At 49.1% G+C, this 24,029-nt stretch overlaps 2 protein-coding genes across 7 annotated transcripts in view; both read left to right on the top strand.

The window, feature by feature from the left end:
* Positions 1-20,933, top strand: part of LOC135911490 (4-galactosyl-N-acetylglucosaminide 3-alpha-L-fucosyltransferase FUT6-like) — a 68,672-nt gene extending 47,739 nt beyond the window's left edge. For 3 of the 6 annotated variants that reach the window (XM_065443804.2, XM_065443807.2, XM_065443805.2), the window contains exons 2-3: positions 17,284-17,434; positions 19,209-20,933. In XM_065443804.2, coding sequence (XP_065299876.1) covers positions 19,235-20,425 — 1,191 coding nt within the window. In that variant the 5' untranslated portion in view covers positions 17,284-17,434; positions 19,209-19,234 and the 3' untranslated portion in view covers positions 20,426-20,933. Of the gene's footprint in view, positions 1-9,298; positions 9,456-11,813; positions 11,837-17,283; positions 17,435-18,653; positions 18,962-19,208 lie in introns of those variants that run through there. The other 3 variants (XM_065443806.2, XM_070526507.1, XM_065443802.2) reach the window with 3 other exon arrangements.
* Positions 20,934-21,829: 896 nt separating this feature from the next.
* Positions 21,830-24,029, top strand: part of LOC139046710 (serine-threonine kinase receptor-associated protein-like) — a 96,158-nt gene continuing 93,958 nt past the window's right edge. The window contains exon 1 of the mRNA XM_070527932.1: positions 21,830-22,012. Coding sequence (XP_070384033.1) covers positions 21,952-22,012 — 61 coding nt within the window. The 5' untranslated portion in view covers positions 21,830-21,951. The remainder of the gene's footprint in view (positions 22,013-24,029) is intronic.

Below are 24,029 nucleotides of genomic sequence, written 5' to 3'. Positions count from 1 at the left end.
TAACCTCAACCCACCGCCTAATCCTCTGTCGTCCGCGACTGCGCTTCTGTCCTCTTAGCATCTGTTCTGCAACTCTGATAGAACACCGGATGGCTGTACTCTACACAATAGATCGCTTGGAAAACTCCGTCTTCTATTTAGGCCAATCTGTAGTATGTAGCCTATCTCTCTGTGCTTCCCAATTCACATCGCTGTCTTTCTGTATCTAAACGCTAGGAGGTCTGTGATTTCATTGTTCCACAGCGCGTTGCGGGGTCCTCAACTTCTCAAGCTTTGTTGACTTCGAGCAGCGACGCTTTAGTTGAACATTGTTAGAACTCTTCCGATTGGGCTCCTTTCCTTTCAAACATGCCGGCAAGCCGCCGCTCCACCTGGGTGTGTCTGCCCTTTGCTTTTCAATCTATCGATATCGGCCAACAAAGAAAAAGAAAGAGAAAAGCATACAGCAAACAATGCCTTATACGTACTACAATATGGTTCATCTGTGAAGGCGCAGGAAATGTTCCAACCTGGGTCCCCGACAAAACCCGTTGTAGGAAACGTGTCCGTGTGCTCTCCTTTTTTGTTCAATTCAATAGATAAATGGTGGATAACTTCGAGGGCACGACAACGAGACAGAGTGAGGCACGAAGTTATTCCACAGAGCGCTTGCTGTATGTGCGTGTGTGCCTCACTTTTCCCCCCCTGTTCGCTGCGATTAAGTTATTCGTGATGAAACAACTGGCTTGACAGTCTATTCTGTGAACATCTGAAGTCATTCTGTTGAAAGGCAACACAATACCGTGCATGCCTTTTACAAGGTTTACAAATTAGTCAAATTTACGTATTGGCTTACGAAGAGGGTTCTACTTAAATTGAGGACGACGCAACGAGCTATGGAAAGAAGAATGATAGGTGTAACGTTAAGAGATAGGAAAAAAGCAGATTGGGGGAGGGAACAAACGCGAGTTAATGACATCTCAGTTGAAATCAAGAAAAAGAAATGGGCATGGGCAGGACATGTAATGAGGGGGGAAGATAACCGGTGGTCATTAAGGGTTACGGACTGGATTCCAAGGGAAGGGAAGTGTAGCGGGGGGCGACAGAAAGTTAGGTGGGCGGATGAGATTAAGAAGTTTGCAGGGACAACATGGCCATAATCAGTACATGACCGGGGAAGTTGGAGAAGTATGGGAGATGCCTTTGCCCTGCAGTGGGCATAACCAAGCTGATGATGATGATGATGATGATGATGATGATGATGACGTATTGGCCACAGTTCCCCCTGCTGACTGAGCACCGGCATAACGGCGTAGAACGCAGCCACCAGTGCCGCATTTCCGCCTATAGGGATTTGTTTCAAACGCGTGACGTCACCAACACACGGCGGCGCTGCCGTGACTTCCGTAAAGGGAATAAGACAAAGAAACGAGCGCAGTATACTGACGTCATTTTTTTTTTTCTCGCGATACAGGGTCAACGCACGCGAAGTATTCGAAAGGGACTTCCCGTACAAAAATCGTTCGTGACATTGAATTGCATCTCAACAGAAAATACATTGAAAACAAGTAGTTATAGAAACACAACGGAATCTTATAACGACTTCTGTAAGAGTGAAGTTTGTGGGGCAAGCCTTTTTTTTTGAACCGACCTAAAAGCGAGAAATAAGTGTCGACAGTACGCACACACAACAGGCATGCATATACGCATCACACCCCCACCTTGAGGAAAGTGGATCTCTTTCCTAAACGTTGACAATACAGTTGCTTTCCAAGTGCATCAACATCTCATTTTATATATATATATATATATATATTATGACTTCAAATTAGAGGTATCTACGGCTTTCACAAGGTTATAATTGATGCACTTATTGAAAAACCTTGACTGACGTTGAGAAAGGTCGACTGCCTCGCGGAACGAGGAAAATAAATGACCGATTTCTTGTACACATACGTCGCGGAATATTCCTAGAATAAGAAAAAAAGGAAGGGTGATTAACAGGTCATTTTAATAAATAGTTGATATATATGCGAGAGAGAGAGACAGACGGTTTGTTGTTCGTAAGGCACAGTGCATGTCCCAAGAACATCCGCTTTACTAATCCGACGAAGTGTGTACTGGCTACGCTCTTCGCTTGGCGTAGATACAGTGCCAGCTCCCAAGGCGGAATGCAAATTTCGCGGCGGTCGCTATAAGGAGTCGCGCACTTATCACGCGTGTACCGTGCGATGCTTCGCGAGCCCGTTTATTTGGGAGAGACCGCGCTTCCGTGCCGCGATGAACTGTCGCGATATCGGCACGAACGCGGACACCCGGCAGCGCAATCCGGCCGGCTCCGGCTCCAACTGGCTATCGAACGCCCCGTCTCGACTTCGGTCGCAGCTGGCCGTGTGCATACTCGAGCTTCCTGTAATCTCTCCGGCTGGCAGAGCGGAAGTGGAAGGGGTGCAGTTCTGCACTCGCTCCGTGCAGCTTCGCGGTGGTGTCCTCAATGCACCGTTGTAGTGCGGTCGTCGGTTACACCCCCGTCTCCTCGCTTTGCATCTTTTATGCGAAGCGTACTAGCCGCACAGCCACGCTCTTCCTTGCTGCGCCGCGCGCGGCCGCGTAGCTCCCATATGACGTCATAACAGCTGCAAAAGCGGAGGCTCAACTCGTGCGCTCGCTTGCGGCCGCGTAGCTACATAGCCGGGTCTCAGCTCGTGCGCTCGCCTGCATGAGTCGTTTATTCGTCTAGCCGAACCAAATATAGCCAAGCAACAGCAGTTCACCAGGTTAAACAGTGGTTCAACAACTAAAATAAAGGCTAGTATGCTTCGCATCCTGGGCTTAACCTTAGCTAAGCCACAGCCATTTTTCTTTTTTGCGTGTTCATTTTATTTTTATTTTATTTAATTGTTTGTCGCTCCTCGCACGCGGGCCGCCCAGCTTGCTTGAACCTGGTCGCCAATCGTTTCACACTTCGCGCTGTCGACAGTATGCGTTAAGAATGTACGTTCAGGAGTTGGCTACATACTATATATAACCCTTATCTTGCACGGCCTTCGCTGGAAAGCAAGTTTAGAATGCGGCGACGTTTGACCGACCCATATAATTTTGTGGTGCGAGTGCTTGAGTTATGTCCCCCGATTTCCTTTCGTTTCTGTGTTTCATTTTTGCGCTTCCTTGATTAGCTCTTTGCTGCATTACATTATCGAAGTCGCTGGCTCGGGCTATGTACATGCCGTAAGCGGGAAGCTTGGTTGGCGCATTAGTATCAAGCTTCCTTCTTTCTTTCTTTCTTTCTTTCTTTCTTTCTTTCTTTCTTTCTTTCTTTCTTTTCTTTTTTAATTAATTGCTGCCGGTCGCGTTGGCCAAGTGAGCACGACGCACTGCTGCCGAGTACGATACCGAGGGTTCGATTCCTTACAGGGACGACCACATTCAGAAGTGGGGCGGCGACGTAAAAACACCTTTTCCGTTGTTCTGGGTGCACGTTAAAGGACAACAGGTCAGAGATACTTGAAGTCCTCCCCTTGCGGCGTCTCACGTAGTTTCTCGATTTTGGAATGTCAAATTTAACATGTAATTGGTTTTGTGTGAAAGTACAACACTGGACAAAAACAAAACAGCGACTAGTTGTTCTAACTTGTGTGGACACGTCGTTTAACCGATAACCTTACACCGTTTAAAAGTCGGCCCTTGAATTTTCGTTTCTTCGGCCTAGTTTAACGCTCTTTCTCAAATCCGGTGAATCACGACCAACAAGCCCGAGAAGTCACAATTAACAAAGAATTCCATGTATCAGTTAGTCGATCGGTTAATCAATCATTCATTGGTTCATTCGATCAATCAGAAGTGGCCGTGGCACTGTTCCCCTGGCGGTCAATGCCTTTTCGTCGCATTCCGCGCCGGCGGGGGCTGTTTCACGTAGACTCTTTGACACATGATTTTGGTGGCTTCACTGTGCCTGTGGAAACGATGTCTACGAGCCTCATTTGCGAACTCACTCGCGTACTACAGGCTAGCGTATAGCACCATTCACGCGGAACTTAGTTGTTCTCTTTCCATCGATCAGGTGACGTCTAAACCAAGTTCGTTTCCAGGCGTCGTCTTTAGAGAGCGCTGATACTTAGGGCAGGTAGTGACCACGGATCCGGATCATGAGACTGAAATAACCAGAAGAATAAGAATCGGCTGGGGTGCGTTTGGCAGGCATTCTGAAATCATGAACAGCAGGTTGCCACTATCCCTCAAAAGGAAAGTGTATAACAGCTGTGCGTTACCAGTACTCACATATGGGGCAGAAAGGCTTACGAAAAGGGTTCTGCTGAAATTGAGGACGACGCAATGAGCTGTGGAAAGAAGAATGATGGGTGTAACGTTAAGGGATAAGAAAAGAGCAGATTGGGTGAGGCAACAAACGCGGGTAAATGACATCTTAGTTGAAATCAAGAAAAAGAAATGGGCATGGGCCGGACATGTAATGAGGAGGGAAGATAACGGATGGTCATTAAGGGTTACGGACTGGATCCCAAGGGAAGGGAAGCGTAGCAGGGGGCGGCAGAAAGTTAGGTGAGCGGATGACATTAAAGGGAAGCTGAAGCGGTTTTCAATTTCCTTGAATAGCTGGGATTGGGAAGAACAGACCTAATAATTTACGGTTCCGAAATTTTTTTCTTCGTTTTGTTAATATAAGGGGCGGAAATCGGTTTCTAAATCACCCCCGCGGACACGCCCCCATCGCTTCCCAGAGCGCCGGGTGAGGAGGTTACCAGAGGAGAGAACCGGCGAGAGTGACGTCACTGGCGGGGACCGAGCTGCCGGACCGGCGTGCTGGCATGCGCTGGCATGCCTCTTTCCGTCCTGCGCTTTACTGAACGACGCTACGAGAGATTTGCCGCCGCCGCCGCTCACGTTTGTTTTGCGATTTTCGTTAACTGTTCTTTCCTTCTGTGCTGCGTGAGTGCCTACAGCCAAGGGCGCCCAACATGCCCTCGTTCTGTGCAGCAATCGGCTGCGCGAACACACGCGGGCGAGACGATGTGGTGTTTCACAGGTTCCCGAAGCACAAGAAGCTTGCAGCGCAGTGCGGTGAGGAGAGATAAGTTCGTGCCGACGAAATCAACTGTGCTGTGCTCGGACCATTTCCGCGATAGCCGGATAGCCTTACGACAAATGCGGAAACGCGTTGTTGCTAGCGTTGCTATACTCCGTTTCATACATCAGGTGCAATGCTGTGGAGGCTTGAGATAGATACTTCTTGCAGTGGCTGCGTTCGCACTTAGGAAAAGTTCGGTGTTCCTTGACCCGATTTTTGAGAAAACTTCTCATATATAAGCTCAGTTCTGAATGAAAAAAAAAAAAGAATTTACCCATAGAAACAATCCGTGTACTTATACGGCTGCTAACACGTTCTTTTAAATCAATTTTCTTTTCGGCATTCTTTAATTGCAGCCCGTCGCGGCAGCTTCACGTGCATGCTCGCGCGAGCAAATGCCGCTGGCACGCTGCGAACCATAGACGGAAACGCGCGCAGTAATAAATTTTGGTAACCGGACTTCGTGCGTAGCTTCCACAGCGTTGCACCTGAGGTATAAATTGGAGTATAGACTTGCCTAGTGACATTCGACGTACGGTTGCAGTTATCATGTTTACCACACGGCGGTGCTAAAACTGCCTAATATCTTTATGTCAACACTAGCATGGAGCGCGCATACCGATTCTTGATCGAGCCACAATCGCAAAGTCGTCGAACCATATTCTGAATATTGCGCATATAATCCCCCTGACCATCTCGATCTGGATGTGTATGATAAGCAACTTCCATGACTGTACCTCGCAGCACTGCATGTGCGCGCTTTGAAACGCGGCACTTATGTTCGCGATCGTGTATCAACGCTCAGAAAACCACGGGACTTCAGAGAAGCAGCGGCAAGGTGCTTGACATCGCGGAATTGTACCCGTGTTTACAATCTAATGAGAAGTTAGTGCTTCGGCATTCTTCCAGCAGCAAGTTCCCAGTGACACTTTAGCGCATTTTTTCTCCCGTCATTGGAACGTGCAGCTACATGAAAAAAAAAAGCATACGTAACAGCTAAGATTTCCAGCGCGCGAGAACGTGTACACATCGCTCTCGCTTTTGGCACACTCAACATCGTCGTTGCCGCCGTTGCCGCCATCGTTTTCCGTATCGGCTGTCGGTTCGAACATGTAAGGCGAAAATACAAGCTGTCCGAGACAGCGAGAACGTTCCATAATGCTTACGGCTCAGCTATGCAGCCAGAACAGAACAGCGTGCTACGCTCTCAAACGGCGGCGCCGACCGGCGACTGCCGCCACTGACGTCACAGCGGCTCCGACCAATCACGGGCAACAGTGGCGTTCGCGCGATACCCTGAGGCGCTGGTGCGCGTTTTCATGAAAAAACAGCCGCTTGCGCTTGTTTCCGCCCTTTTTGAACGAGATATTCGTGTTCAGGGGGCTCAAAACTGTAGAATGCCGCAGAGAACTCATTTTTTTCGAAAAGTGTTTCAGCTTCCCTTTAAGACGTTTGCAGGGACAACATGGCCACAATTAGTACATGACCGGGGTAGTTGGAGAAGTATGGGAGAGGCCTTTGCCCTGCAGTGGGCGTAACTAGGCTGATGATGATGATGATGATGATGGCCTGTGATACAATACGATATTTTTGTCTTTGGTTGAAGTGCCAAGCGCCTAAAGACATGGCGCGCTGTATTGCACATGAAACGACGGGATCGCGCCTGAACTCTGCGGCGCTGTAAATAAAAGGGGAACGGAAGTAGCAGCGACGGGCGGAAGCGGAGGTAATCGGTCGTAATTATTTGCTTCCGGTATTCGTGCCGTTGTCGCATATACTGTTGTGTGCTTCTGTCAGCGTTCGGCGCATCTATTATTTTGCTCTTGCTCTCTCCCTCCCTCTTTTTTATGTTCTTTGCTAAGCGGTGTACTCGGGGATTCTGGGATTGCCGGCTCTGACGAGGCACCTCTACCTTTTGTTTTTGTTTTTCGTGTAAGTGAAAAAAGCTTTTGCGACGGTTTCGTAATGACTGCTTCTTTGCTTTGTTCTCAATAATAACAATAATAATAATAATAATAATAATAAAGTTATTCAATCAAACAATACATTATTTAACATGTCCAGAAACAGCACGGACGTACGAGTGCTGATGCACTGAGAAGCAAAAACAAAAAATATAGAACTAACAAGTAACAGGATAATACCTTAGATGAAAAAAAAGAGAAACTGCACAAACAGCTACATAATAAACAATACGGCAATATTACACAGTTGCTGGGCAGGGCACACGTACACAAGGAGGGAGAGAAACTGTGCTAAGACAAGATGAGTCAGGATGAAGATAAAGACAATTGTATATGTCTGTATCAATAATGGTGATGATAAATGATATGAAGTGCTGTGCTAACACGTGTCAAACATGATTCGTTCTTTTATGTTACGTCATAGGCAAGCAGCCTATATATATATAGTTTGCTGTCACTGAAATAAAGGTTGTTGTGCGTTGCTCTTGGGTCGTCTCCGTCACTCTGTCACCCACTACAACAATAAAAATAAGTACTTAACCAATAACCCCAAATTTGAAATTCTGAAGAGACTATTGACATGCAGAGGTACGCAAACCTTGCCCCATGGTCATAGAAACAAAGAAAAAAAAATCGCGTTTCTTTCTTCATTTCTTCACTCCCTTCGTTCTAACTGTATACATGCTGTGCCTTTTCAAACAGGCAAGTCGAAGGCCCGGCACCTCTCTCTACGTGCGCGAACTCGCCGCGCTCTCTGCCGTGGCTGGCCTTAATGAGAACCAACGGACCGTGGCGACGGTCTAGGAAGCTTCGTACACCGTGGAAATGCCATGACCGGCCGCGTCGCATGGACGTAGCACGCACACACTCACACGCACACACACCACATGCCACGAACACGGACAGGCGCGGTGACCCCGCGGATTAACGGCGCGCGTCCCCAATTTTTCGAGCGTCGACGTGACCGGGTCAGGGCCCGTGAAAGAACCGCTCGCAACCGCGCTCGGGGGCCGTCATTGGCCGGAGCGGGTATTTATTTTAGCCCTCGGTGACCCCCTCCACCCCCCGCCACCGCATCACCGCCAGCGTGCCACCATCATCAGGGAACGCGGACGCGGCGGAAAAACGTTCTCGTGCGTAGCCGTTTATAACTGCCTGTCATTAACGGCCTCGGTGTTTTGCTTGTGCGCCTTGCGTCTGTTGTAACTTTTTTTTCTTCTGCAGCGCGCCCCTTATAGATCGGGCAGTCAGCGTTGGCGCGACGTGTAGACTGGTCTATAGACCAGTGGAGCCGGCTTGCTCGTCTTTGACGGGCGTTCTCTTTGGGATGCAATCTGCTTGACGGAGCGGCCGGGGCTTGCCTGATTGGCTTGCCAGCCTGGCTACACTCCCGTGTTTTGCGGCCAAGCGCTCCTCGATAAGTGGGTCGCCGAGGTTATACTGCAGTGCGCATTTGGAATATGCGTACGAGCACCGCGGTCTCTGTGATGCTGGAGGTCGCAGGCCCGTGCCAGAAATGGTAAGATACCCGTCGGCCTGTCTGTATAAGCAGTGCAATCTTGACACTTTTTGGCAACGCAGCGCTCTGTGCGCGCCGGTGTGTGAGAAGGCGTTGGCATCGTGTGGCAGGCTGCGAAGCGATTTGCAGCACGAATCGGTTTCTCCCTTTCCTCGTTTATTTTAATTTTCTTAGTTTCTCTTGCTTTGGGCGCGTTCTATAGGCAAGTCGGAAGATTCGGCACATGCCGTCGGTCTCTCAGAGACTATCCGAAACTGCTGTGCTAAGACGGTTTAATCGAGTCGCACGCTGGCATCTTAATCTCCTGGATAGGGGTCTTCGATTAGCTAAGCCTGTTTTGCTCGTGCGCGCGCTCTTCGAGATGTAAAGATTGACGACGGTGTAAAAGCGACCGGTTACATCCGCGTACGCGCGCACCTCCCTCTGCAAATGGGCCGGGCGGGTCCGGCCAGGATCGTGCTGGAGTAAAAAAAAAAACAATCTTTCGATTTGGCCGCCGTCTGCTCCACCGCGCCGTTGCGCTGTGCTTCCGCCGAAAGAAGTAGTGCGCCAATCTTTCGATTTAATTGGCCGCCGTCTGTTCCATCGCGCCGTTGCGCTGTGCTTCCGCCGAAAGAAGTAGTGCGCCAATCTTTCGATTTGGCCGCCGTCTGCTCCACGGCGCCGTTGCTGTGTGCTTCCGCCGAAAGAAGTAGTGCGCCAATCTTTCGATTTAATTGGCCGCCGTCTGTTCCACCGCGCCGTTGCGCCGTGCTTCCGCCGAAAGATGTAGTGCGCACCGGCTGCGAGGAATCGGCGTGATTGTTTTCTGTTATCTTCTGCTCACGAGCTTGTAGAACGAGTTCGATGAGACGGCGCGCGAGCCCCAGGAATTTTCGTTGCGTGCTCGTCGAATGCCCCGCCCCGTCTGGTAACGCCAGTTTTCTTCTTCTTACGCCTAATTAATGCGCCCGGGTTAATGACCTTAGTGTGTGGTTGTGCACAGCGACCCTGCGCATCTCTCGGCGTTGGTTCCGTGATGTAGCTGCAATCTGCAGCGATTGCAGGCTAGGGCGTGCAGTTACCTCTGGCTTGCGTACGCGTATACCCGTGCCTATAACCTGTGCATTGCATCTGCCTTTGCCAAACCTGACGGGCCGGAACTACGTGCCTAGCGTAGAAACTGGAAAGCAAGTATAGATACTGCGTAACTGGCGATGCAATAAAGTATCATGCAGGCAACGTTAAAGAAATACACTGCATATATGTGTATCCTTGTTTAAACCGTGCGTTCTGCCAGTGTACTATAGCTTGTCGGGCTGAAACTTGCTGGGTTACAGAGGAACATAGAAAGGGAGATTGGACCGCGCAACGAGCCGTATTGCAAAATGCGATAAGGGCAAACTCTGGAGTTATATGACGTTATATAGTGCTTACGCAGTGCACAATGCAGGTAGATGATATGATGGCAGTTAGGCCGTATAATGCGTAGAACAGATAACCGCTGCCCTTACTGGGTGGTGCGACATTATAAGGTATATGCGGCTGCTAGTAGTCCTAGAGAAAGCAAGCGTGTGCAAGTGATAAGAGTTTATATTAACAACTGGAGCTAGGTTTCATGGGCATGTAATCGCACCCACAGAAAAAGATAACCGGTTATCTTAATGCCGAGGGAAGGAAGACAAGGACGGCAACTGATTAAATTGAGTGGCGAGATTACAAAATCTGCCGGCGTATAGAACTGTATTGGCTCATACGCAGGACAGCTGAGGAACTGTAGACCATAGGAACAATCATTCATCCATATAAGTGGTATTATGACGTCGGTGAAAATAGCCGTGTTTTTAGCCAGCAGCAGTCTTGTTTCTCGACGTACGTTGTATCACGTACAAAAATGCTACATACGTAAGCCTTTGTTGACGTATTGTTAAAAACTGGTTGTCTGAACGGATCTATGAGCAAACATAACTAGTGGTTAAGTGAAAAATAAGTATGCAACGAAATTGTTATTGAACTCTCCACAATTCTCCACCACGAATTATTTTCTTTGATCCATTCAGGGAGTTCAGGGAAAGGAACTCTTTTCAACGGCACCAGAAGGACGACAGGACAGGAACAGCGCTGGTGATGCACTGACCTGGTCACTTCTGGTATCCACTCTGTCCTGTCATCTCATTGTCTTAGGTATTTAAGCTTCATCTGGCTTCATCTCCGAGAATTACTTCGTTTTGCAGATGTTGTTCGTTTCGTGTTGTGTAATTAGTCAACGAAAGGCCTTGGTCCCTTCGTGAGCCGCTTTTCGTTCTTTCGGTGTGGCCTCTGCGATTGCTGCAGTGCCTGGAGGGTTGTGTACATTCGTCGGATAGCGCGCGTCACACGCATATACTTGCCACCGCGAGTAGTTCGCAGGCGCCTGCTTATATATGCAGTAGATGTTATCTCAGGTGTGTTATAATCTGATATCGTATTCGGAGTGTCGGCGAGTTGGCGATCTCCCTCAGTCCAGGCCGTTGCTGTGGCCTCTACGTTCAGGTTGTTTTGCGCGCCTGTGAAATGCAGTGGGTCCAGCTTTCCCGCTTCGTCTGTCGTGGCAGCCTTGATGTCATTAGGGTAGCATACGAGGGTTTTTTTTTTTAGCGACGTGCCTGCCTTCCTTAGTTTGTGTGTCACGTGACACCATCGGGTGAAAAAAAAGTATCTTCCACGTACGCCCACCGCGGCTCTAAGTGACGCTGGCTAACACTCCCAGAGCTATATAGATCTGCCAAACATGAATATCCGAGTCAGTGGACGGATTGATGGGTGTCGTCGCAGCACTGGCTGCAAGTTATATTTTCGTCCATTTTCATTTCATTACTTTCTACATTTCAATTTCAGCCACAGCTTATTTCCCCGATGCTTTGCTTGGCTTCATTCTCTGTTGGCTTATGTGGTCATGATTAAGAAAATATAGCACCTTGGTTTCTCTTCTTCGCTCGTGTGTGTATATATATATATATATATATATATATATATATATAAAAGGGAAGAAGTTGTGAGTGATTCTGATTGGTCCATGCTGTGTTTTACGCGTCTGGTTTCTGTCAGGGGTTTCCTTGTTAAAAAAAAAAAAAACATAGGTGTCTTTAAGCCATACGCCACGTCGTGATCTCATTTCTTGTTTCCTGTACTTTTAGGTGCGCTGTCTTACGCCGTAAGGAAAGAGAGAAAAAAAAAGCTAAAGCTAACACAAAATCGAAGCAACCCAGCATCGAGCAAGAATTCGAACGAGGCTCTGTGAAATAGGCTTCCATCTTGACCCCACTGGCTGAAGTGAGTATGCCGTTCACTGCGAATGCCGGACCATGTTAGCAAAGTATACTGTATGTGTCGTCTGCTCGGGGCATCTAGGTGTCTTGTGCCAGGGTCGTATGCAGTCGGTGCAGACATCGTCGCCCTTGATGATTTCTCGATGGTGATTGATATAGATTTCTGTGGACACGAAGGTTCTCGGTCAGACGCTAGGCGTCTTTGGCTGAGCGATTAGACCGAACAGTGCAGTTTGTTTAATTCGTGTTGAGCTTAGAAACGTAAGGAGTTAAAGGTCGTGGTAAAGGGGACGGGCAGGGTTGCGAGCGTCGATTGTATCTGCTCCTATTAGCTTTCTGGACTGTTAATCTAATCGCTGCTTGCTTGTTCTTCTTTGTTTCATTTCTTTTGTTTGCCTTCCGTTGCATAGACGCGTTCTTAACGCTTCGAACCAAGACGTCGTTCGCCGCCTGTACTGATCCCAGTCTGCGTTTGTGTTTCGCTTCACAATTGCCGTTCACCTATAATTGCTTCGTTGACCCCGGGAATGAGTTGGAAAGCTCGATGGAGGCAACGCCCGTGACGATTAAGTCGACCTGTGGCCGCAAAATACCTTTGGCGGTATATGCTGTTGCCTCTTCGCTATTCGTTGGCAGAAAGCACGATTCGATAAAGGGCAAGCAGGGAAGGACAAGAATTGACCCACTTCCTTTTCGGGCATTCCGGTCGCTAAGCGGACCCCGCCCGACTGCACGGCTGAGGGAGACAGTCCTTCTTTTGTTTTTCTTTCTTTCTGTACGTGGCTCAGTGGCTGCAGCATTCTGTCGCAGAGTGAAGCCACTGGCTCGATTCGAGCGGCCTCAGCCGTATTACCTTAGGAGCGTTCCTATGCTTAAGTCCATGTTAAAAAAAACCGTCGTCAAAATATATCCCGGTGTCCTTGCTACGGCGTATTTTGTTACGATTTTGGTTCCTTTCAGTCGTTAAACCTCATCAATGAATAAATTAAAAAAATTATTTTCATCATCGTCAGCAGCAGCAGCAGCCTGGTTACGCCCACTGAAGGGCAAAGACCTCTCCCATACTTCTCAAGCTACCCCGGTCTTCTGCTAATTGTGGCCATGTTGTTCCTGCATCTTCTTCATTTCTCTACATTATTTGATTGGATAGGTCGATCGTCCGGCTTCGCTTATTTATTTATTTATTTATTTATTTATTTATTTATTTATTTATTTATTTATACATACTGCAAGCCTAAAAGGGTTATCGCAGGAGTGGGGTACAAAATTTAGGGTGCCACACACACAGGCAGAAGGGGGTGCGCAAGTCAAAGATACAAGGCACACAGCAAAGCACTAGTGAACAAAATATGAAAAAAAAATGGTCTCAGTGCATACATATGCATATAAACGTTGTGAGTAATATATGTATCATATATTACTGACAAGTCTGTCAATTTCCCCGATGCTTTTCCGCCAATTACTGTTATTTTCTTCTTCCGCAGGCCTTTCGCGGGGTCGCCGCCAGATTAGGCTAGCTGGTCGCCAAAAAAAGATATTGTGCCTCGTACGGGACGCGTATACTCGTTAGCACAACCACCGCGGAACCGTCGCTACGGTGTACCTCTCGCGTTCATAGCGCGCGTTAATCTTTCCCGACTGGTTCGGGAACTCCTGACCGGTTTGAGGACGATCGTTGTGCTCGATTGCGATCGCTCGGCGCGGGTGACGGCCGTTAATGGCGCGGAGGTATGTCGAGCCGCGTGCGTGCGTCAGGGCGTGCGGTTTGACGCAAATAAGCCTCATTGCCTGGGACGAGTCCGTTCACGTGTCATCTACGAGTGAACGAGAAAAAAACCAAACGAGCGAGAAGGTATAGCCGGGGAATCGGCGCGTATAATGACGGGGAAATTCAAATGAGCCACGAATGCCGGGGCTTTCCCCCGCATTGTAGAAGGACTGCAATGTTTGAGTAAGTTCTTGTCAAATGGCGCCTATAGGCAGGGGTCATTTGATATTCTTTCGCGTGTTCGGCAGGCCCGCAAACGGTCCTTTCGTGAATAGGCTTTGAGGTATGTGTAGCCGATATTGCTTCCGTGAACGTTGAGTTTCCAATAAACACCGCAAAGGGGAACTCTGGCGCTGTTATAGTCTATACGGAAGCTGCAAATATGATTGGTTCAGCCTGTGGGGGAATGGCGGTTAGTACACGTATCGCCTATCTTGACCACCTGGGGGGTTCCGTAACGTGCTCCTAGCTCTAAGTACACGATCGTTTATTATGTTGTTATTGTTTCGTCCTCATTGAACCACGGCCGCCAAGGACAGAATCGAACCTCCTGCCTCAGGCTTTGCGGCGAACCGTCCTAGCCATTGGGCTATCGCGGTGTCTATTATAGAACTGGTCACGTGGTATTTTGGACTTGTCATTTCTTGCGTTAAATGAAATATCAACCCCCTTTAAACCCATGAAAAAAAATGCAGGTGCGCGTTGGAGAACCCTGAATAACTTATGTTATACTTGTTCCTGGGGACCAGTTTCGGTTTCGTTACCGAGGAAACGTATGCCTCGCGACGTCATGATACGCCGACTAACCTCCGTTCCTGCAGTCTCTGCGGCTTGCACATGCCAAGCCATAAGAAACGCGCACATCACTGTTGTGTATGTCCTATAATTGCTACGTGATCCTACCTAACCTTGTTTGCATACGCGACTCCAGCAAACATTGCCGTCTGTCATGACGTCACGATAACCTCTATAACGGCAGGCCTGGCATTTCGAAAGGAGCTTTAGTAAGAAGTTAAATATTTTAAGTATTTCCCAACTGTTCTTTTACGTGCGAAAAGTGTATACAGTAGTCTGTGCAAATAAAAGAAATAATATACGTCAGTACTCCTTCAAGAAAAGGAGGAAACTGAAGGCTAGCGGTTCCTTGTAAGTTCGCAAATCTTTAGCGACTTCTTGCTATCTTTGCCGAATTTTTTCTCGTATTGGTTGCGACGCGGTGAAAATGATGTACTCAAAAGCACCCCTGCATGTTCAATGCAGCCACTATGGGAGACAGACTTGTGGAATGCATTGTCCACACGCATCGCTCCTGGTCGCCAGGTTGGTGACTTCGTAACAAAGCTCTCCGACCTCTTTGACGCAAACATGGATTACTGGGGGTCACAATAAATAACGCCTACGTACTGACACCTATACGTACTGCTCCGCATTACGCAAATGTCAATTGAGTCTGCCTGTATTTTCACCCGCATAAGTAGGTTCGTAATTTTTTACAAATCGCAACGCCCTTTTGTATGGCCGCTGCGATCGAGCACTGTGTTCGTTCATATCTTTGAATTAGGCCGTTCATATCTTTCAATTTTCTCAATGCCATTCCTTGGCAGCGAGATCGGCATGCCCACCTGAGTCACATGCCAAGTGCGCCGGGCCGCAGTTTCGTATCTCACAATCTCACGCACACCCGCGCACACAATAGGCAGACAGAAGTGATGGAGACGGGAAACTTCATCCCGTGTAATTCAAGAAAGCAGCGCAGCGGAGCCCTGTCACGGCAAACAAACAAACAAACTTTAAACTAACCTGTTGTGTAACGCCTTCTGAGAGGCTCGAGCGCGCTTGAATAGAGTGCGCTTGAATAGACCACGCAAGGCCACCGCCATTTGTCATTCAGGCGATCGCATACGTCGTGTCCCAGACGATCACGTGTCCTGGCTCACACGAATGCGCCCGCTGGAGAAATCGTTGGCGAGCGCGGCTAGGTTGTCCACGTGATTGGTGACCTCACTACACATGTCACAGGGCGGCAACAGCCGGTCCGTATCGGTTGTCGCGAGATATGTCACCTCTACATGGTCGCACGCAAACGCTATAGGCACCGGTGTTACGACGAAACAGGTCCCGTGTCCTCTTGCTTGAAACGACGAGGCTGACCAACCACGCGAACATAACCGGGCGTGCACCATTGATGAATGCACGCGACAGTGATGTAACCGTGGTTGGCGACCGCTTTTACCGATCTATGGCGAAGGAAAAAAAAAAGCTTTGATATTGTCCCGTTGTTGTATAGTGACGACGAAGAACCAAACGCTGCCAGAAGTGCGAGTTGAAAATCGAATTCCTTTACTGGACGAACTTCGAATCAATCAAGCAACAATCGAATCAGTAACGGCAATCGCAACGACAGCGTATATTTCGCACTGTTGCTTGCTTGACGTCGGCGGCGTCATTCTCTATGAATATGCCTTGTTATATCGGCCGGGTGGCCGTTGCAGTGGTTGCATTGGTGCGTATATGTTACTAGTTCCTGTGCTAAATGGACCCAAACTCGAATTAACGAAGTACGTTTGCTCTTGTCTCATATAGTAATGAAGCTGCAGTTCAAGCTAGTCGGCTAGACATTGGTTCGGATAAACACGCTGTTTTGCGCAGAACCAACAATGAATCCTGATCAAATGGCCCAACTTGCCGTCTTGAAACCAATACAAAACCACTTCATAAAGGAACAGGGCGCATCCGCATATCTCGTCGCCTTCTGAGGTCGTTTTTGTAGTGGTTTCGTGCATAACGCCTAGTTTATCAGAAACAATGCCGGTTGTGTGTATCTTGTCTTCTGTTTATCGTTGCGAGGTGACATACATGGGAACAGTGGTTAGACAGTCCCAGCTCGTCCGTGAACGTTATTACCGTTTGCGGAATCGCTGGGTCTCCGGAGTGATGAACGCCAGCAACAACGCTTGTAGCGACACCTTGTGATGCAGAGTCGAACCAGACAGCACGCAAAGCTAATACTTCAGCGACCTTCCATATCCTTAATTGCCCGTGTAAAGCGTTGGTATGGACATAGTCGTCAACGTGCGGTACCTTTATGATTTTCCTTCGACGAGAACACTCAAGCGAGACGTATTTTTCGAAGCCGTTCTAGTTGAACAAAGCGCCACAAGGTCTTGCTGCCAGCTTTGCTGTAGTCACAGATACCCGCCGCGGTTGCTCAGTGGCTATGGTGTTAGACTGCTGAGCACGAGCTCGCGGGATCGAATCCCGGCCACGGCGGCCGCATTTCGATGGGGGCGAAATGCGAAAACACCCGTGTACTTAGATTTAAGTGCACGGTAAAGAACCCCAGGTGGTCGAAATTTCCGGAGTCCTCCACTACGGCGTGCCTCATAATCAGAAAGTGGTTTTGGCACGTAAAACCCCATAATCTCTGTAGTCACAGATATGTGACTATTTTTCACCGCCCCGTTACAAAGGGGATGCCGTTAAATGATCATCATCATCATAGTATGCCGTAGCCGTCCTTGGCTTCTGTAACGCGGTAACACGTTAAGTGTAAAAAAAAAACACGAACAAGCTAAAGCTATCTGACTCTGTTCTCCTGATTATGACGACGGCCACCAACCCCAAGGACTCTTCGGTGGGGCGTTTGACTGACGCGTCTCTCTTTTGTCGCCCGGTTTGCGCAGGTTCTCCCGGTTCATGCGGCTGGAGAGACAATGCCCGGATGTGAGGACTGCGCCGGATTGCGTTACGGTGATGCGCACGCGCAGAAGCCAGAGGGTGCCTTTCCGGCCACGACCTGACGTCGTCGGACGATCGTTACACAGGGGGAGCAAGGTGACTACGCTGCCTGACGTTTTCTCACGTGTACAGCCTATTCTCGCGCCTCTTAATTGACACCTTCCGCAGTGACACAATGGCTTCTACTGTGCTGTTGTACTGCTAAGGCACGAGGTCGTGGGTGCGATTACGAACGAGTCATTACGGACTGGGCACCTACCTAGAAAAGCAATAAATAAGAAGAAGAAGAAGAAAACACACACACACACAAAAAGACACAGGAACAAGCGGAACACGAAATTATAAGGCAAGTATACTTCAGTAAACTTGTCGGCCCTGGTGCCCTGAAAAAAAAAAAGAAAAGGGACACGAGAAATAGTTCTAAATCCCGACATAAATGCTTGAAAAACTGAAACAAGAACTACAGTTGTTGTTGTCTCAAAACTGCAATTATTGTCTAGGCGTCTGCGTCAGCTTAGGCAGTATTTTCCTCGTCCTTGTCTTCCACAGAAAACGGTAGAATTGGCCGCCGGGATGGCAACCGCATCCCTGTCATATTTTTTTTTTTACTCTGATACTGCTGCCATATTAGCAATTGTAATATTTTATGTTGTTTCTGCGATGCTCAACGCTTCTGAATATATTGGGGAAGGTTTCACTCCTATGAACGCATTACCCACAGGTGATCTGTGCGACCTAAATAATAGGACACCAGGGCTCAGTGGTTGTAAGGGCTCTGTGTTGGTTGATGCTGTAGCTTGTGGCAGCCTCAAATTTCTTGTTATGCGTTGCCTATTGCAATCACTCAGTTCAGCCCTTGGGCGCGGCCGGGCAGCCACCATTGAGGGTATGAGAGATTGTTCATTGCTGCGCGTCTCATATGTGGGTCTATTCTCTTTCAAGTTTGCTATGTTTGTTATTAAGTTGCTTCTATTTTTATGCGTTGCATATTGCAATCACTCAGTTCAGCCCTTGGGCGCGGCCGGGCAGCCACCATTGACCTTTAGCGCAACCACGTGACGTGACGTCACGACAGCCGGAGAAAAAGCTGGGCCCCAACTCGCGCAATTGTATGCAACGCATTCTTGGCTTAACCAAGCTAAGCCTGGCCTTTTTTTTGTGTGTGTGTGTGTTTATATTGTTTTTTCATCGGCGAGAACTCAGTCTAAATTATGTTACTCAATGACAAGGAAACTACGCTAAAGAAATGTTCGGGCATGATGCACTCAAGTATGCTCGCTGCACTACGCGAGCGGTGTGTGTCGTAGGTAGAAGACGATTAGATTAAAGCGTAGGACGGACAGCTTGTTCTGGCAGGCGTGGGTGACAGTTTTATGCACTTAATTGAACCTCCCGATTCTTGGCCAATTCCCCACTGTGGGTATTTGCCACGGCCACTCAGGACAACAACAACAATTGCGGCTCACTAGAGAGGAACCGGCTACCTGTCACGATGGTAAAGCTGCCGTAGCGACCATGGAGGAGCAGGAGATCGTCGAAGTGCAATGTAGGCCATGCTAATTAACTGCGAGAAATTGCTTAGAGGCCTTTCACGTGCAGTAACGACTGCCTGGGTATGCTCACGTAAGTTTTCCAAAGTTTAAATGTGCGAAGAAGCTAGAAACAACGTCATACTGATGTGGTGCTCAGAATATAATAAACATTTTCCTTAATTTCTTAAGCTTTACTAAAGCAACACAGAACGAGTAGGAATTCTTTTGCAGGTTAAATTTCAGTGCTAATATTGTTAACCTCGCCTTTTTTCAGCGTCCTGAGATCGTTGTGGGTTGCTCACATTTTCTATCTCTTTCTCTCGCTTTCGTGTTTTCAGGTGCTGGGAAAGGGACGCTCGATGCTATGCGGGTGATCATGCTCCGGCAGAAGAACTTCAAGTACTTCTACTTCGCGGCCGCCATCTTTTCGCTCAGTCTTCTCCTCCTGTCCCTGCTGAAGACCGGTGTGAGCAACGAGGACAACGCGATCGCGCCCGCGTCGCTGCCGTACGGCGACGCGGACGCCTTGTCGCCGTCTTACAGGATCCTCGTCTGGGACGTCGGCAAGCGCATGGCGAGAAGGTTCCTGCGCTCCTTCGGCGACACCGAGAAGGACCCGTTCGCGTCGTGCAGCGTGCGAAACTGCGTCCTGGAAACCTCCAACGACAGGATCGCCGACGCGGACGCCGTCATGTTTCACCTGCACCTCACCAAGGGGCCCCACACGCTGCCAAACTCCCGCAGGAGGCCCGGCCAGTTCTGGATCTTCTTCACCGACGAGTCCCCGCTGCACACGTTCCTGCTTACCAGGCGCTACAACATGAGCCACTACAACGGCCTGTTCAACCTGAGCATGACTTACCGCGGCGACTCCGACGTGCCAGTGCCTTACGGCCGGACGGTCCAGCTGTCCGAGGCTCCCGGTGACCAGGACGTCGCGGTGTCGCGAGACTACGCGGCCTCGAAGAACAAGCTAGTAGCCATCTTGGGTAGCAACTGCGGCGGGGCCAACTTGCGCTGGCCGTACGTCAAGGAGCTAGCCAAGCACGTCAAGGTGGACGTCTACGGCGGCTGCGGCACCAGGGTCTGCCCGGGACACTTCACGCGTGACTGTGACGTCACTAAGGAGTACAAGTTTTACCTGGCCTTCGAGAACAGCAACTGCCGCGAGTACGTAACCGAGAAGCTCTGGTGGAACGCCTACCACAAGGAGGTCGTGCCCGTCGTCATGGGCGCGTCCAAGCAGGAGTACGCCAGGCTGGCGCCGCCACATTCCTTCATCCACGTGGAGGACTTCAGGGACCCCGAAGACCTTGCCAGGTACCTGCTGTACTTGGACGGCAACGCGAGTGCCTACAACGAGTATTTCGCGTGGAAGAGCAAGTACGCGGTGAGAAACGAGCACGGCTACTTTGGCTCCCCGTCGCTTCATTTGTGTCGGATGTGCGAGGCTGTGAATAGCCTTCAGGGCACGACCAAGGTCTACAACAACCTCGAGAGCTTCTGGAATCCCAAGACGGACTGCCGGCCCCCCGTGTGGGTGCCTACTTACTAAAGCGTGTGATATGTAATATGTGCTTTTGTACGTTAGGTATTGCATTGTTTTTTTTTTTCAGTGGTGATATACCCATGGGCTCACATTTCGACTTTCGCGTGGCGAATGTCTAGTCACGAGACAAAGCACTGTTGCGTGATGATTGCGTGCGCACTGAAGTTTTCCGCGCAAAGACACTCAGTTGTGCGGCTTAAATTTCCAAGCTGTGAACGGGATCGTGTGTAGCCGTTCGTGATATGTTTGTTCAAACGCGGTTCCTGTTTGTTGACAGTTCTAGTCACCTTCCCCGTATACGGTCACCTACATAAAGAATTTGTTTCCGCTTAACATATGTTCATAAGATGTCACCAGTTTTCGTTTATGGGCGATTGTGTATCGTGCCTCTAAGCCGCATAGCGCATTCACCCGCTTAATTATAGCATGGAATATAGAGTGCTATATGTTCCAAGCGCGTTCATGTCTGTAAAAGTGGGTACACAAAATGCATTAAAGTGGATATTTTTTCATTCGTGCTGTGTGTCATTCGTGCGCCTCGTAGTGCGTTTGGGTCTCGGAAAAATCGGTCGCGGAGCGGTTAGCATTTTTGTACACTGCTCACGTGAATTTTTATACTTCATTTTCTCTGTTCCTGTTCGTACTCCTGAGGACATCTTGTTGACGTTTGTTTCACTACTTGCATGGTCAGGTGAAAGCAGTTGGGTCCGACAACTTGACAGAACGTTTATTTCCCGCTAGAGCAGCGTTAGTTGCGTCTGCAGGCAGCGTTGTGGTAAAACGTGGAACACGCTAAGAAAGGCAAGAGTTAAGGCATCCATTACACCGGATGTTCTGTGCAAGTGGAGAGGAACAACAGTGGGATGCCCCAACTGCTCAGCGATCATGCAAACTCGACCTCAAACATATGATCTGCTCCTGTCCTGCCACAGCCAGCGTTAGGGACTAGCACACCCGAAGGCACGCGTACGACGACTGGGTCGCACCGCAAGGAGGCGCCACCAGAAGAATTAACTTGCTGTCCTTCGCTAAGGAGGCGAGCATCCTTCCCAATCAGTTTCGTTCAATTAATTAATCAATGTTTGTGCTAAAGAACTATCCTTATTGAAAGAAAGACAGCATAAACACTTCCGCAATGGTGATGTCTTCAGGAAATAAGTGGAATGCGGTGGTTCACTGCTTTTAAAGATCCCCGGTTTCGCAAAGCGCGATGCCCTCCAGATGTAGCCACCGAAACTGTTTCTGGCATTTCTGCGAGCTTGTTCTGATGCTCGCCGTAGATAGCGATCAGTGCCAGCCGCGGTAACCCAGTGGCTCTAGCGTTGCGCTGCTGAGCTCGAGGCCATGGTCTTGATCCCGGCTGGGCTGGCCACATTTTGATAGGGAGCGATGTGCGAAAACGCTCGTCCAATTAAAGTAGAGCCCCAGAGTTTTAACAGTGGACAGCGACCATCCATGCATTTGTACCGTTTCTAACGAACCCGAATCATAGGACGCCTTCGTGATCGAGGACATCGTCCAAGTCAAGAACGATGCAAACTGTTCGCTGTCTAAACAAGGGGGCGGCGCAGCAGCCTGCTGGAATGCTTATCGGTAAGTGGTGAGGTGTTCGCTTATGACCTCAAGCTTGTACTCGAGAAGATGCATAGTTACGTGCGCTGAAATCTTTGGCACACAGTCCCAGCTTTCCACCAAATATGTGCTTGACTTTTGTGTGCTGGCGATCTCGCCGTTTCGATGCCAAATGTTACTGATGTGCGCAAACTTGGCGCGAACAGCAATTCGAGGTGGTTAATTGGCGCCTTTGTAGACATTCTTACTCGTGCGGAAGCCATACTACGAGGAATACACGCAGTTTATGTACTGATGATAGATGGTGATGTACAGGTTAATCACATCATCAAGAGTCCGGGCCACGGCCACCTATAGCCCGTACTCGAGTTGAGTGACGTCTCGGCCACCTTCCGCTATGCGCGGCATCTGGTGATGCGTCGCCGAAACACGCTTGGCGTGCGGGGCCGGTTACCGAACTTGGGCCGCTCACTCATCTTGGATTACAATCTTCACCGGAAAAGAGAGGAGCTAATCGGGCTTCGTCAAGGTGCTCGCTTCTGCACCCTAAAGAAACGTTTTACGCCATTAGAGATGTACCATGTCTCCAAACAATAATCGTCATATGTATGGCTTGTGTTTCTTACCTTGAAAACTCTGCTCCCCCTACTTGCCTATCAATAATGCTTTGTCATGCTGATAACGCGCACGCCATTCGTGAGGCTGAAGTAGCTGCGCGCGCAGCGTTAAAGAACATAATGCAAGATACATGACGGTTATTCTACGGGGACAAGACGCACCCCGAAGGGTTTTTTTTTTGTGCTCGTTCGGAAAGTGGGAATGGTTCACTACGAATGAGGAGAGAGGCTGTGCGCATGGCTTTCTCTCAAGGGTTTATCGCTAGTCGCGTGTACGGCAGTAGCGGTTCGGAAATGGACAGCGAGGTTCGACGCAATGCGAGTCTTGTCCATACCGTACTCTAGGGAAACGTCACTGGAAGGTTTCATTGACGGACGTCGACATCGCACCCACACAGCCACGGCTCACTCAGGTTAGCGCGAGCGACTCGCGAAGGCCATGCTTTGGCCGTATTGGGTGCGCTTAGGAATGGTCAGAACGGCCAGTGACGTCATGAACACCATTATTTTGGACACGAACCACTCGGAGAATAAGGACGCGCCCACTACATACAATGAAATCACTAAACACTACTACCTACAACGCAGACAGTATAGCACGTCACACCGCACGCTCACTCGAGCTCAAGGGGTTACACTCAGAATGCTACTAACAGACACATACCCCACTCAAAACAGATTACACCATTACATGCCTGAGCTCTACGACAAGTCTCATTGCACCAATTGCAATACATCCCTTAACGTATATCATTTACTCTGGCCGTGCTCGCAAGCTCACGTAAACTACGAACAGGACAAGCGCAAGTTTGAAGAAGCAATCCGGAGCGAAGAACTCGCTCCCCAACTCTGGGCCGTCCAGCAGGTCCACGACGCCGCCAGGAAACTCAACCTCCCGGTTCCGCCGTGGGAGACGCCCACTCCATGAGAGCCCAAAGCTCTCGTGGCCTGCAGGACCTGAATAAAGTTGATTTCCTTCCTTCCTTTGGACACCACTTGCGGTGTTTACTTCGTGTGCGCCGCTTTGATCGTGTAAACTGGAATGTACGAGAAGTGCAGCAACTGTACAGCTCGACTGTGTACAACGATGTATTTGCAAATGACGCTCGGAACTAAGGCCAATGTGCAGATTTGGGGAATACCGTATTCATAACCGTGTAATGTGGGCCGCCCACGTAAGTTTTGGAGGTTGGGTGCATTTCAGCTTTGTATGCGGCCCAAACGCAAGTATTGCAGCTTTTGTTTGGGCCTTCAAAACCGCAGAAAACAAAGTCCTATTTATATCCGAACAAATGTATGACACCTGGGATTTAGAAAAATCCTGAAATAGCATGGTCGGCTCTGCCAAAGACGGAAGCAGAAATGCTGCGTGTTCTGTTCACAATTAACAATTTTAATTTAGCTTGATCACCACTGGTTTA

Source organism: Dermacentor albipictus, chromosome 10, assembly GCF_038994185.2.
Source record: "Dermacentor albipictus isolate Rhodes 1998 colony chromosome 10, USDA_Dalb.pri_finalv2, whole genome shotgun sequence".
Classification (NCBI taxonomy): Eukaryota; Metazoa; Arthropoda; class Arachnida; order Ixodida; family Ixodidae; genus Dermacentor; species Dermacentor albipictus.
This window is presented reverse-complemented; position numbering and strand designations above follow the sequence as displayed.